This window comes from Pseudonaja textilis, chromosome 6, assembly GCF_049901715.1.
Source record: "Pseudonaja textilis isolate UNSWEBS1 chromosome 6, rPseTex1.2, whole genome shotgun sequence".
Lineage (NCBI taxonomy): Eukaryota > Metazoa > Chordata > Lepidosauria > Squamata > Elapidae > Pseudonaja > Pseudonaja textilis.
The window spans coordinates 50264977-50280038 of NC_141995.1; the positions used below are offsets into that span (position 1 = coordinate 50264977).

At 43.8% G+C, this 15062-nt stretch overlaps 1 protein-coding gene across 3 annotated transcripts in view; it reads left to right on the forward strand.

The window, feature by feature from the left end:
- ARAP2 (ArfGAP with RhoGAP domain, ankyrin repeat and PH domain 2) overlaps positions 1-15062 on the forward strand; it is a 125886-nt gene that overhangs the window by 8392 nt on the left and 102432 nt on the right. For all 3 annotated transcript variants that reach the window (XM_087936582.1, XM_087936580.1, XM_087936581.1), the window contains exon 2: positions 3677-4661. In XM_087936582.1, the coding sequence (XP_087792708.1) occupies positions 3838-4661 (824 nt within the window). In that variant the 5' untranslated portion in view covers positions 3677-3837. The remainder of the gene's footprint in view (positions 1-3676; positions 4662-15062) is intronic.

Below are 15062 nucleotides of genomic sequence, written 5' to 3' on the forward strand. Positions count from 1 at the left end.
AGGGCCGTTGTTGTAACTTGGAACGGTCACTGAATGGACCTGTTGTAAGCCGAGGACTACACCTGTTTCATTTCCTACAAAGCCAGTAGGAACTGTGAGAAGGATTTTGGAGTCCTAATGGACAGTCATTTAAACATGAGCCAGCCGTGTGTGGCAGCACCCAAAAAAGCTAACACTATCCTTGGTTGTAGAAACAGGCACAGAGACAAAATCACACGAAGTATTAGAACCAGTTTATAAAACCTTAGTAAGGCCACGCCTGAGATACCACACCTAGTTTTGGTCACCACATTACCAAAAAATGATGTTGAAACTTTGGAAAAAGTGCAAACCAAGATGATGAAAGGCTGGGAGAGTAAGCCATGTGAAGAACTCTTGCAGGATTTGGGTATGGCTAGTCCAGAGAAAAGAAAGGACAGCAGTCTTCCAGTATTTGAGGGGCTGCCACAAAGAGGAGGGGGTCAATTTATTTTCCAAAGCACCAGGGGGCAGGACAAGAAACAATGGATGGAAAATAATCCAGGAGGGAAACAATCTGGAATTAAGGAGAAACTTCCTAACAGTGAGGATGAACAACCAGTGGAACAGAAGTTGCCTTCGGAAGTTGTACGTACTTCATCACTTGAGGTTTTTAAGAAGAGACTGGACAGCCCCTTGTCTGAAATGATATAGGGTCTCCTGCTTGAACAGGGGGCTGGACTAGAAGACCTCCAAGGTCCCTTCCAGCTCTATTCTGAATTGAAAGCAGACCCTGGATTCCCAGTCATTTATAAACCATTTTATAAAAACAATTGTTTTTCCTCCCCAAGGATGGGAATCCGATTGAGGCGACTCGCTATAAATCCTCCGACATGTATTTCCTGGGATATTGCCGTACAAGTCAAAACTCTTTTGTTTCTGATGGCCCTTTAGGGAACTGAGAAACAAGCCAGCTTTTGGAATAGCAGCAACTTGAACGTGTGAATGAAACTTTTGGAGGGAGCCTCTCCTTTGAGAGTTTGCCTGGGCGGTTTGTGAGCGAATGCTTCAGGCGAGGAAATAAAGCAAGGTGCTTTTGAAGTTTGGCAAGACTGAAGGGCTTGCAAAGTCCGCCCTGCCTGCTACTTACGGAGAAGGTGGAAGTAAAAATAATACTAATAATTCTGGTTCACTTCCATTGTTAAAAGCAGAGAAGCTGGTTTTTCCTTTCTGCAATCAGAGCCTTCGAACTGTGCTTTGGTTGCTAATTGAAAAACTCAAGCCAAAACTGGTGTGTGCTTCACCTGACAAAGAAAACAGTTGCATAAAACATGAAGGGAGGTGGTTGTTGTGGTTAAAGCTACCTGCCCAGGTTGACCCGGCACAATGTGGAATCCTATTTCTTATTACCTTATGGGCTTCTCCGATGTCACCTCCTCTTCTGCTGCTTCCTGACTCTCAAGATTAGAAAGAACCTCCATGCAACGAATAGTTGAGGCACTCAGATGTCCACAGAAAGTGTGGGTTGCTTTCAAGATTAAGAAGGACCCTTTCCACAACAATTCAATGGTTGATTTTTTTTCTTTTTTCTTATTTTAAATACAAGTAATACAAATATAGCACACACACATCTAAATACAAAAAAATGAGAAAAAAAATACAAATAGAAAGACATTAAAGAGGGCGGTGAGCACAGCACCAAAACATTGTGGGCTGTTCCCAGACACCACTAGATGACCTCGTTAGGGCTCGCTGCCTTAGAAGAGTGGGGAAAGTCCTCAGGTACAACTCACATCCCAGTCAGCACTTCTTCACTCTCCGACCATCAAGTAGGAGATAGAGAAGCATAGCCAGCCGCATCAACAGGCTGAAGAACAGTTTTTACTTATGGGCTGCCAGACTTCTGAACAGAAAATAACTTCATGTCAACATAGTTTGATAAGACTTGTGGGGCTGGTGCGTTGTGCGATAAGGTCACATGGTGTAATAAGATTGAGACTGGGTTAGGGACTTGTGTCCTCACTATGAGTTGTGTGTGTGTGTGTGTGTGGGGTGCACGAAGGGAGGCTCAGCCAATCTCATTGTATACATGTTGTACTCTGACAAAAAGGTAATAATAATATTACAGTGCAACCCCGCCCCTGGAGAACATTTTCCTTTCCTTATATTGTTCTTCTGTAACAATTTAAAGATATACAGTATATTGCAATTGTGCCCTCATCCAGTGGTGGTATTCCATTTTTTTTACTACTGGTTCTGTGAGCGTGACTTGGTGGGTATGGTGTGGCTTAGTGGCCATGGCTTGGTGAGTATGGCAGGGGAAGGATACTGCACAATCCCCATTCCCTCCCCACCCCACTAACCTGCTTTCCAGTTCTGTTCTCCTGTGCAGGGCAACAAAAGAAGACCCAGCCGATCAGCTGGGACTCGGGAGGCAGAGAAGAGATGGGGGCGGGGCCAGTCAAAGGTGGGATTTGCCAGTTCTCCAAACTACTCAACATTCCTGCTACCGGTTCTCCAGAACTGGTCAGAACCTGCTGAATACCACCTCTTCCTGTGTTGCCACTTCAACGTGTTCCCTAAATTTAAAACACGTCTTGAGCTAAGGTTCTCTGGATGTGATTAAGCTGACGAATAACACCACACAGACCCATAAGGTTGCCTCTTCTTATTTAGAGATAAATATCTAAACCTCAAAGTTTTGAGCGACCACCTTTTGGTCTTAAGGTGAAAATATTAAGGTGAATATTCTAAAAATTCAACTCAGGGAAAAACGACAAGGAAGGAATTAATGCCATGATAAACAACAATGGCTTATGAACTTGATTTGGGGGAGTGAGTTTGGAGATCTCTTCCATAAACCTTTTGACACTTCTATCTGTCTCTTTTTGCCTCCCAGTCATTATTAGTCATGTATGGGACAAGCTAAGAAAAGGAACAAAAACTGGCGACTCCCAACCTATAAAAGATTATCCAGTTGCTTGGAAACTGGGTGAATGGTTAATTGCAAATGCATGTTTGTCATTACATTATTTTAATGTCTTCAGATCTCCTCCTTTATATGTTCTTTGGATGGAAGAACCAGAAAGTTCAGAAAACTAGAGTAAAGTAGAGAATAAGAGGAGATGAGAGGAGATGAGAGGAGAAAAGACAGGAGAAGAGACTAATGGAATGAAGAATAGAATTAGAATTAGAATTAGAACAGAACAGAATAAAATAGAAGGAATGAAGAATAGAATAGAACAGAACAACAGAATCGAATCGAATAGAAGGAAAGGACCATAGAGGTCTTCTAGTCCAGCCCCATGCTCAAGCAGGAGACCCTATTTCAAATAAATGGTTGTCCAGTCTCCTTTTGAAAGCCTCCAGTGATGGAGCATCCACAACTTCTGAAGGCAAACTGTTCCATTGTTTAATTGCTCTCACCATTAGGAAATTGCTCCTTAGTTCTCGGTTGCTTCTCTCCTTGGTTAGTTTCCATCCATTGGTTCTTGTCTTGGCCTTCTGGTGCTTTAAAAAATAGTTTGACCTCCTGGTCTTTGTAGGAACTTCTTCCAGCAAGAGGCGAAAGACCAGATATTTGTTTACTCAACAGTATTTTCCTTGACAATAAACCTCACCAAAGGACTTGGCTTCTTTATGAGTATGAGTGCAAATTTTGATTCCGTAATAGTGCAACCAATGTTAATATATTGTCCTCTTTCCCTTCTTATTGTAGGATTGGAAACTCTGTGGGATTTATTTGCACCCCTGCTGTTGGTGGATGACATCTTACTCTGTGTAGGAGAAGGATTTTGTCTGGCTTCTCCATATGACCCTATGGAATCATGCCTCTTTGGGATTCTGATGGCAAAATAACCCACCCATGAAATTGCCATTATGTCATTCAGGGAGGCTGATCCAGATATCGGAGCCTTTTTAATTGGCATCAACCTGGGACAGTACCTTTTAAACTTCAGGGACTTTGGCTACCACACTTTGCAAGAGTGCGTGGGAATAAATGAAAGTGTTCTTCAACACATTGGAATATCACCTACGGGCCACCGTAGACGAATCCTCAAACACTTGGAGGCCATGTTTACCAAAATGCCAGAAACTTCTACATCCAGTCAAAGCTGCTCTCCCAAGCATCTCCTCGATCCCAAACAGAAGGAAGCAGGTGGCGGGCCATCTGATGGACACACCAATGAAACTTGCGTCAGCAACCTTGAAAGAAATCCCCACAATACAACTCACACCTTGTTGGGAAACAGAGCTAGTCCAATTTTGGATGTGGACTCTTTGGACATGTTTGGTCCAAATCTGTTGGCAGATCCCACCACGGTGCCACCAAACTCACTGAAAAACATGATGTCAGAGAAGGAACCTTTCATGGATGATGATTATCTGAAGAAAGGAGAGCCAGAAAGCTTGGAGGTTCAACTTAATGCCGCTCCCAAAGATGGATTTCTGTCTTCTGCTTTCTCTCCTGCTGAAAAGAAAACCAGTGAGATGGAACATCCGCTGTTATCAGGATTGGGAAGTTTGCTCGATGATCCTCAGGAGACGCTGTTCTTTGAGTTCAAAGGTGAAATGGTGGAAAATGATCTGTATTGCACCCAAAGTCCATCCAGAGTAGGTGCCAGGCCAACACGATCTTTCATGCTGCGGCATCGACCTGTTCCAGAAATTCCAGGTGTTTCCTCGGAGGCAACTTCAAACAGGTAAACTTTCCACGTTGGTTAAATGTTAAGTTGTGTGAGGCATTTTGTAAATGTTTCCTATATTTCACCTGTAGTGACTCCAAAAGGCACACAAGCTGATCAGGCAAGGTGGGCTTTGTTTTGCAAGGTTGCTTCCCATCTCTTCTAGCAGAGTCACCTTGTAGAAAAGTCACCTTGTAGAAGAGATGGGCAGGACGAGCATTGAAAAAATAAATTTTGGGATTTAGTGAGGGCTGAAGTCAAACATAAGGTAAAGGTTCCCCTTGCACATACGTGCTAGTCATTTCCACCATCTAGGGGGTGTTGCTCATCTTCGCTACAAAGCCGAAGAGCTAGCGCTGTCCAAAGACGTCTCCGTGGTCATGTGGCCAGCAGGATTAAACACCGAAGGCACACAGAACGCTATTACCTTCCCGCCAAAGTGGTCCCTATTTTTCTGCTTGCATTTTTTGCATGTTTTTGAACTGCTAGGTTGGCAGAAGCTGGGACAAGCAACGGGAGCTCACTCTGTGACACGGCGCTAGGGGTTCAAACCGCCAAACCGCCGACCTTTCTGATTGACAAGCTCAGCGTCTTAGCCACTGAGCCACCGCGTCCCTCAAACATGGGGTTGGGCTAAAAGGAAAGCTGGGTGGCCTATAAACAGAAAAGTGGAAAGATTTTTGAATGAATAAGTAACACTCAATGTTCAGCTAGATTAGTATTGGCGCACCTTTTTGGCACCGAGTGTTGAATCAAGAGTGTGCGCGCGCGCACGTGGGGGAGTGCCGAAAACCAGAAGAGCAGCTCCCCGGCGTGCACATGCACTCTGGCCACCTGGTCTTTTGGTTTCTGGCGCACATGTGCATGTGCAAAGACCAGCTGGCCACGCGTATATGCACACTGGAAACTGGAAGAGCCACGGGCGATGGCTGGCATGCCTGGAGAGGTGGCTCTGGGTGCCACTTCCGGCACACATGCCGTAGGTTTGCCATCATGGAGCTCGATGTTTCTTTCTTTTTTTAAAAACAAATTTTATTAATTTTTAAAGACATACAGAAACACAAGACATAGAAACATAAAAAAACCTCTTTTCTGAAGGTTGCTTAGTCCTGGGTTAAAACTCTTCGTACAGACACAAAATCAAACTCATATTCATTTTATATACCATTCCGTATCTTATTAACATTTTCAATTTTCTATATAGCTTCTCCTCTCTTTTAAATTTTCTTAATTTTATTTTATTTGTTTATCTCATCTCAATTCGAATCATAATATTATTCTTTGTCTGTTCTACTTCCAGCTATTCATTTATCTTTCTTCTTTAAAGAAAACTTCTCCTGTACACTAATTGGAGTATGACGCCTTTATCTCTTTCCCCTACATTTATAATACTTAATATAGAATACATAGCTTACATTGGGATTCTGTTTGGTACATTCTAAAATTATACAATATTATCAATACCAATACAAATCTATTCATTAATATTAATGTTCATTTATATCTTAAACACTTAACACATTACTTTTCAATTAAATCACATACTTTTATGGGAGCACCTACTTTCCAAGATTATTCCCCCCCTACATCACATATTTTAAATCATTATTTCATTAGGCTGTTCCCCCTTCTCCTACTCCAAATCTCTCATTTCAAAAAAAAATTCCACTAGGACAACATAGTCTAATCATTAATATTAACAATATTAAACATTTTACCCATTTCAGTTAAATACCATACCTTTATGGGAACACTTATGCTTTCCATGGAGCTAGATGTTTCTAAAGAGGTCGCCTTCAGACCAGGATTTCATAGTCGGCCTGAAGATGTTGAAATCTTCTCAGGGACTGTGATGACCCAGTGTGGGATACAAAAGCAACAAAGTCACAAAAACAGGTGAAGCCTCTTTAATTCCTTCAACTTGGCTTTAAAGGTTCCAATTATCATTGACAGGGGAAAAAAACTCCCCCACAAACAGTTGCGAAAAGGAAGAAATGCCATTCAAACTCAAAATACATATAAATTATAAACAGGAAAAAACAACACAATCCACACTAAAGCAATTAGTGAGACAAGGCAGGATAAGGGCTTGAAGACGTCCACGGATATCGAAATACACACACTGGCTAGGACGCCAAAACTCAGATAAGAACTGAAAGACTAGAATTATTTCATGCTTTGCTTCCAGCACTGGCCCATGTGCAGTTTGTCCTTTTAAACAGTCTTCACAGCTGCAGCCCATGAAAGGAATCAGGGCCCTTTCCTCCCCCGTAAACCATGCAACTCACATTGCTCCCTTATCCATTCCTCCCTGTGTGCCCTAGGATGAAGAGGGGGTGGGCCTGGGTCTTCCTCTGAATGCCCTGCTGGCCTCTGCCCTTCCCCAGTTTCCTCCATAACCTCCGGAGCCACACTCCCACTCCCTGCTGGCTGTTCCTCCTCTCCCTCAGGGTCAGAGTCTAACAGGAACATGGCAGGGATGATACCAAGTTAATTATAGCCCCCCAGGACACAAACGTTATTATGAAAAGTTTCTGTTTCATATGCTAAATGATATTATTAAGTGTACAGGTAGCCTTTGGCTTATGAGCCCAAAATTTCCGCTGCTAAGTAAGACAGCCGTTAAGTGAGTTTTGCCCTATTTTATGACCGTTCGGGCCATGATGACGAAGTTAAATGAATCTGGCTTCCTCACTGACTCTGCTTGTCAGATGGTCGCAAAAGGGGGGGAAACCACGTGACCTGGGGACACTGCAATGGTCATAAACACGAGTCAGTGGACGAGGTCTGCATTTTGATCATGTGACCATGGAAATGTTGCAAGGGTCATAAGTGTGAAAAACAGCTGTAAGTCACCTTTTTTCAATGCCGTTGTAGTTTTGAATAGTCACTAAACAAACTGTTGTGAGAGGAATGTTTTCTTGTAAGACCATCGTTGATTAGAGGTGGAGACATATAGCTCTGAATTTATTGGCTTCTGGCTGACAGCTTTTTTGACTCTTCTCGAATTCCATGTAGAAAGTTAGCACCCACCCCTCTCCTAGAAGAATGAAATATTTTGAGAAATATTAAAAAGGCAGAAGATTTTAAAAAGGCAGAAGACATTTGCACAAATGTGGAGAACTTCCAGTACCCCTAGTGAAGAACTGATGCAACCAAAAATAATGGAAAGTGCCGAAATGAATATGCTTACATTGAAATTGAAAGAGAGAGAAGACTCTGAATATTTTTTTTAATTTGGCACAAATGGTACAATTGGATAACAAATAGAAATAAAAGGTGAAAATTAATTTATAAGAGACCTCAAGAAAACGAATAGTAGATATGTAGAATATATAAGAATATAATTATCGATAAAGGTATTAATTGGTGAATGTAAATGTAATGTGTTAAGGTGTACAAGATAAAACTTTGTATAGATGTCAAAAATGCTGTTGAAAATATGATGGTTTGAGTTGTAATAATGGAAATACAATAAATACAAACAGCCACCCCCACCCCCACATATATATGGTATTCAGCTTTGTTTGGGTATTTTCTAAGACGTGGGAAAATTCCTGAACAAAATTGAATACCATACATATAAATACCTGTGAAAACATAAGAAAACACACACACAAACACACACACACACATATGCAGAAGAGTCTATTTCCCTGCATGAGAAATGGAGAAACATGTTTTCTTAGAGGAAGAAAGCATCCCCCAACTTCCTTAATAGCCCACAGCAAATGTCAGCATTTAAGAGATAAAGAGATAGCTAGCTCTATGTCAGCATTCCAACTAACCAACCCCAACCCAATAAACTCCGAAACAAATAATTCCTCAAAGTTCCATTTTATTAAGAGTTCTCATATTGGCGCATCTGGGAAAAGCCGAATCTGAGAGTTCTGGGTTTTCCCTTCCCAAAAGAAAAATCCAATCTCCATCCCTTGCACCCACCAGTCCATCACATGGCCCAGTCAAATCTTCATCCCAACCGGAGACATCCCTCCAGTCGCTCCCCTCCGGGTGCAGAGTAACATGTCTGAGAAAGAATGTAGATGAATCTAATCTTCTACCTCCCTATGAAATCCCCCCTCCCAAATTCCCAGGCACTGAATGGGGCAGCCTCGAAGCTTCCAAGTAAAAGATGGCTTCCAAGACTGACACTCTACTCATAGGCAAATATTCCCTGCAGCGAGATCTGAACCAAGGTAGGATTAGTCCTCAGCCACAATAGGAATTGCTCCGCAAGCCCCTTCATTGCGTCAGCCCAAATTTCAACCAAACCTAGCTCAGACAAACTCCTAGGATTTGTACATGGCCCCACGGGAGTCTGACAACAGCCAATAGAATACATGTTCTTGCACAGGAACAGGAAGTTCAAGTGCAAAGTCCAAGAGAAGGTATAAATAACCCTCACTCTCAACTCCATGTGGTCAGCGGCCCAAGACCTCAAACCCATGTGGTCCTGTTTATGAATAAACCATCTTTCCAATCAGCCTCCATGTTTCCAGCGTCTTTCTGCCTGCTTGAAACTGAACCAGATGGATATTTCCTTCAACACCCCAAAGTGACAGAATATGTAGCAGCAGCAGTGAGAACGGAAGAGAATTATCATTTCTCACCTCGGGTGCAATGCATTTACATTTATTATTGATTTGCATGATATTATGTAAATTGTACCAGAGAGATGCTAATTCTATGAAAAGTCTGTGCTAATGGGCCAGGTGATAGCTTCATATGTTGACCTGGATGGGCTGTACCCTCATATAAGGATATCATTTTTTTAAAAAAATGCCAGCTAAGGTATTTAAGACCTGCTAATACCATAAAATTGCAATAAGGTATTAGCAACAAGTTAAGGAGAAGCTGCACCGGATGAACACCTGGTAGGAAACTATTAGGGAATTCCATAGTTGTAAACTAGACTTCTCCAGCTTTGCTTCTCTTGTAGGGATAGTGTCAGTAACCCAGTTAAAAATACTTCATTACTGATTTGAGATTAGCATAATTGGAAGGGACTTTGTAGGTCATCTAGTCCAACCCCCCCCGCCCCCATAGCAGGAGACCCTACCCCATTTCTGACAGATGGCAGTCTAATCTCTTCTTGAAAGTCTCAAGTGATGATGCTTCCACAACTTCTGAGGGCAAGCTGTTCCATTGGTTGATTGTTCTCACTGTCAGAAAGTTTCTCCTTATTTCCAGATTAAATTTCTCCTTGTTCAGTTTCCATCCATTATTCCTTGTCTGGCCTTTGGGGGCTTTGGAAAATAGCTTGACCCCCTTCCTCCTCTCTGTGGCAGCCCCTCAAATATTGGAAGACTGCTATCCTGTCTCCCCTGGTTTTTCTCTTCACTAGACTAGCCAGGCCCAATCCCTGCAACCATAATAATAATTGCATATTCATAAGAATTGAAAATCCAGATTTGGAATACCAAGTGCAGTAGTACATTATAAACTAGATTACCATGTGGAAGGCATGGAAGGAGTTATTTCCAAACTTGTAAGCTATTTAGAAATATTGTGCTGGTTCAGCTGGAATCACGCATCAGCATTAAGTATGAAATATTTCCAGCATCTACAGGTAGTCTTTGACTTAACAACCATTTGTTTAGTGAAACCGCATTGCTAACTTAACAACTGCAGTGATTCACTTAACAATAGTGGCCAGAAAGTCATAAAATGGGGCCAAACTCACATGACAATTGTCTCACTTAGCAATGGAAATGTTGAGTGTTGGGCTCCGAGTTGACTCAGAGCCCATCAGCTCCGAATATGCCTCGCAGCAAGTCAGCTGGCCATGTCACCTTATCTCTGCTGCTGCCAGATCTGTATTTCTGCTTGTGTGCTGGCCGATGGCTTTGGAATGACTCAGCAGAGCTGAGGATGGATTCTGCAACAACTGCGGGGCTGCTGGAACTGGCTCTTTATTGATGTGGTGCATATTGTTAAAGGGGGTTGGGGCACATATAGGTGGTAATTAGGACTTAGGTTAAAACATGGTGAAGGTGGCACCAGGTGGGGATCAGTTAGTGAGGGTCGGAATAGGGTAGGGATGTAGACATGTTATAGGGTTAATAGCATTTAGGGATAATGGGTTAGGCGTGGCCAGAATTAGAACTGGTATAGGCCTGGGTGTGGTGGGGTGTGTCTCATGATAATGGTGATAAAAGGAAAGGGAGCAAATTCAAACCCAACTCTAACCTTGCCTGGCTTTTAGCCATTCTTGCCTGATTAGAGTATTTGTTGTTTGATGCTATATTGATTAAACCATCATTGTCCTAAAGAGGAGCTGCAGTTTGGATTGATTTAAAGACAAATCTTCAATGTTCAACGACTGGCTGAGAGATGAGCTCATTAGTGGTCGCACGTCAAGAACTAACCATATAGCCTAGTTCTAGATCAATCTTACTCAGTGAAGATGCCTACCAAACATGTGGTTTCAATCATCCAGGTTTCTGCAACCAACTTTGTCATCGTTGAAAATTCTGGAACACAAGAAGAAAAAGTGATTCACGCATTCTAGGAAAGCTGAGGCCATGACCAAGTTTGGCAATGTGTAGAATGATTTCATCATGACGTGGGTTACATTCAATGAAATGAAGCTGAAATACACATGGTTGGAAAATTGTAGCTGTGATGACAATAGAAAGGTGGGGGAAGAATCAGGGTTTTGGGGGGGAATTAGGGAAATGATTGGGTCCTTGGTCAGTCAACAGAAGTGTTGATTTTCCAGCAGCTTCTGAAATACTTAGGAGGCAAGAGTTTGATGGCACAAGGAAACAACAGCCAATTGCCCACCATCAGTATACCAATCAACCAATAGAACATAGATTGATAGAGTTGGAAGGAACCTTGGGGTCTTCTAGTCCAATTCCCAGATCCAGCAGGAGATCCTATACCATTTCAGACAAAAGATTGTCCAGTCTCTTTTTGAAAGCCTCCAGTGATGGAGCATCCGCAACTTCTGAAGGCAACTTCTGTTCCATTGATTAATTGTTCTTCTTGTCAGGAAATTCCTCCTTATTTCCCCCTCTGATGAGCTTCCACCCATTGCTTCTTGTCTCCTGCTTGGGCGGGGGGTTGGATTAGATGACCTACAAAGCAGGGGTGGGCTGCTAGGGGCTCACAGGGGCTCGGGAGAGCCACTAGCTAAGACTCTGTGGGGCTCAGAGAGCCCCCAATAACCTCAGAAAGACAACCAGCAAGGGAAAGCTCTTAATAGGCTTCACTGAACTTCTGGGCATTCAGCCAAGAGCATTTCACACCTTCTAAAAATGTTGCAAGCTAGATAAACAATCCATTCCAGGTTTGCGAGGGAGGGAGAGCCTTTGAGAAAATCAGATAACACAGCCACTAGTCTCAGTGGGGATTAATTCCCAAATAATAAGAATTATGTAACTCACCAGAAACTCCACTAAGGCTCCGAGATCCCTCTCACAGCCACTGCTATTAAACCTGGTTTCACCGAGTCTTTTATTTAAGTGTTAAGTGCATGGAATAATAAACAAGTTTTTGGTATATCTTTTTTTTTAGGTAATTAGGGCAAAGAAGCGACGTCGAGTTGGCCACACCCACCCATTCACATGACCACCTAGCCATGCCCACCTGATCACATGATCACCCGATCACATGATCACCTAGCCATGCCCACCCAGCCAGTCATTAGGGGCAGAGAGCCCCTTGCTAAAAAATTTGAAGCCCACCCCTGCCTACAAGGTCACTTCCAACTCTGTTAATTTGTTTCAATTCAGTTCAGTTTCTATTTGCAGTGTTCTTCTGTTTATAAAGGGTTTGTGATGGGTCAGGTGTGAGTCATCAGTTTGTCTTGTGATGGGTTGTGATAAGGAGGTTACATCAGATTAGGGTAGGGATCTGCAACCTTAAACCATTTGAGGTTTAAGAGCCATTTGGACCCATTTCTCATAGAAAAGAAAACACTGGGAGCCAATAATTTAACAACTGGTGTGACTGGGTGGGCGGGGCCAACTCAACGTCATTCACTCTCACCCAGTCGCCTCCTGCTCTGGAATATGGAGTGAGTCTCCATCCCCCACCATCATCCTTACCTTCTCAGACCAGGCGAGGAGTGATGGGGAAGGAGGGGATGGGTGCGCGGCCAGCCAGTGGTGGGATCAGCTGACAGGGAGTTGCAACAGAAGGCTAAAAGAGCCTCATGTGGCTCTAGAGCCGCAGGCTGCAGATCCTTGGGTTAGGGTCATTGGGACAGGAACTTCGGGGAGTGGGTTTTCAAGTGTTGGTTTGAGGGTCAGTGCCATCTCTGGTTGGCTGTGTGGTTGATTTGGATTCTGAGGGGTTCATAGGTTGGTTGTAGGTTGATGTGTCTGTTGATTATAATGCTTGTGGAGTGCCAGGCTTCAATGAACTCAAGAGCATGGCGTGTGGTAGCGTGGCCAATAATTTTTGTGTTGTTCCAATCAAACTGGTGTTTGGTGTTGGTGTGGGTGGGGATTAAGGTCTATGGAGATTCTCAGTCTTCCAGGTCATAGTTGTCTCAAAGGTGCTTTTTCAAGAGGCAACTGGACTTTCTGGTTTTTCTTTGAAGACGCTTCACTTCTCATCCAAGAACCTTCTTCATCTCTGACTGGATGGTGGGGAATGGAAGGATTTATATACTCCTTGCAGATAGCTGGTCATTTGCATCCTTTTTGAGAGCTGTTGAGGCCACCTGGAGGTTTATCTGTGTCCTCAGGGTCACTGGAGTGGTGCAAACAGGTGTAGAGCCTTCTTGGAACTGCTGAAAGGACTGTGTTGTAGACTAGAGATAGATGATGTCATATCCCTCCCCGTCTGTTGAGAGACAGCTGTTCAATTTTGACATCGATGGCCTCTTTGACCCGTCTTTCAAACCAGCAGTCCTCTCTGCCCAAAACGTGGACTTTGCTGTCTTCAAAAAAGCGGCCTTGGTCTTTCAAATGCAGATGGACTGCTGAATGTAGTTCCTGATGGGTTTGTAGAGATTAAGGACTTGAGATTGTGGCGTTGACTGCCAGCCGGTGTTCGTGGAGCCTGATTTTCAATTTAACTCCACAGAAGATGATGTTACCTAGCCTGGTAGCAAAATGTTCAGAAACCAACCCGGTAGCTTGGAGAACAATCCTTCACCGTCCACCTACACCTGAGCTACAGGTATCCATCACTATTGCAGAGAGAAGTTCCATGATGATGGGCTCCAGCACAAGTCCAAAAGCTCAGAAGATTAAACTCTAGTCCCAGTGACTGACCCAGATTGCATCTTGCAGTCAGGGCTTTCTTTACATTGTCCTGTTGTTGGTGTGCTCATGAGCTAATAAGTAAGTGAATCACTCTAACTAAATGAAATAAAGGTAAAGTTTTACCTCACACTTACGTGCTAGTTCAGGCTTGTCCAACCCACGGCCCGTGGGCCTCATGTGGCCCAGGTCGCCTCGTAATGTGGCCCAGTGCCCACCCCAACCTTTGTGCCAGAGCCAGCGAGGAGGAGGAGGAGAGGCAGGCACGAGGCGGGGTGAGGCGAGTGCCATGCCAAGCAGCAACAGAAAAGGCGGGTGCCATCAGAGTGCCACCTCCTGTTGCCGCCCCACCGCAGCTGCCCCCACCGCCGCTGCTTCTGCCCCCGCCGCCGCTGCCGCTTCTGCCCCCGCCACCACTGCTTCTGCCCCTGCTGCCGCCGCTTCTGCCCCCGCTGCTGCTGCCCCCACCACTGCCGCTGCTCCTGCCCCCGCCTCTTCTGCTGCTTCTGCCTTCCAGTCCTGCCTCATCCAGCCGGGCCATTTGCCAGAGGAGAGGTAGGCGCGAGGAAGGCAAGCTTTCTCCCCTGCAAAATTTGCCCGGAAAATAAACCGTGATAAACCGTGATAAACAATAAATAATTGTTAATAAATAATTAATAATAAATAATAAAAACATCTCACTAACTTCATTTCCAAATAAATTTAATATGTTAACTATGTTTTCTATGGGTTTTTGGATGATCAGGTATCGTTACTGTTATTTTATTTTATGTGCGGCCCAAACCAAATTTTCATCTTCTAATGTGGCCCAGGGAAGGTGAAAGGTTGGACACCCCTGTGCTAGTTGTTTCAGGCTCTAGGGGGTGGTGCACATCTCCGTTACAAAACTGAAGAGCCAGCGCTGTCCGAAGATGTCTCCATGGTCATGTGGTCAGCAGGACTAAATGCCTTCAGGACTAAATGCCTTCAAAGGTGCACGGAACACTGTTCCCTTCCCACCAAAGTGGGATTTTTCTACTTGCATTTTTTACATGCTTTCGAACTGCTAGGTTGGCAGAAACTGGGACAAGGAACGGGAGCTCCCTCCATTACGCGGCGCTAGGGATTCGAACCGCTGAGCCGCTGATCTTTCTGATCAACAAGATCAGCATCTTAGCCACTGAGCCACCGCTTCCCTTAGTGAAATGGAACAATTCCCTAA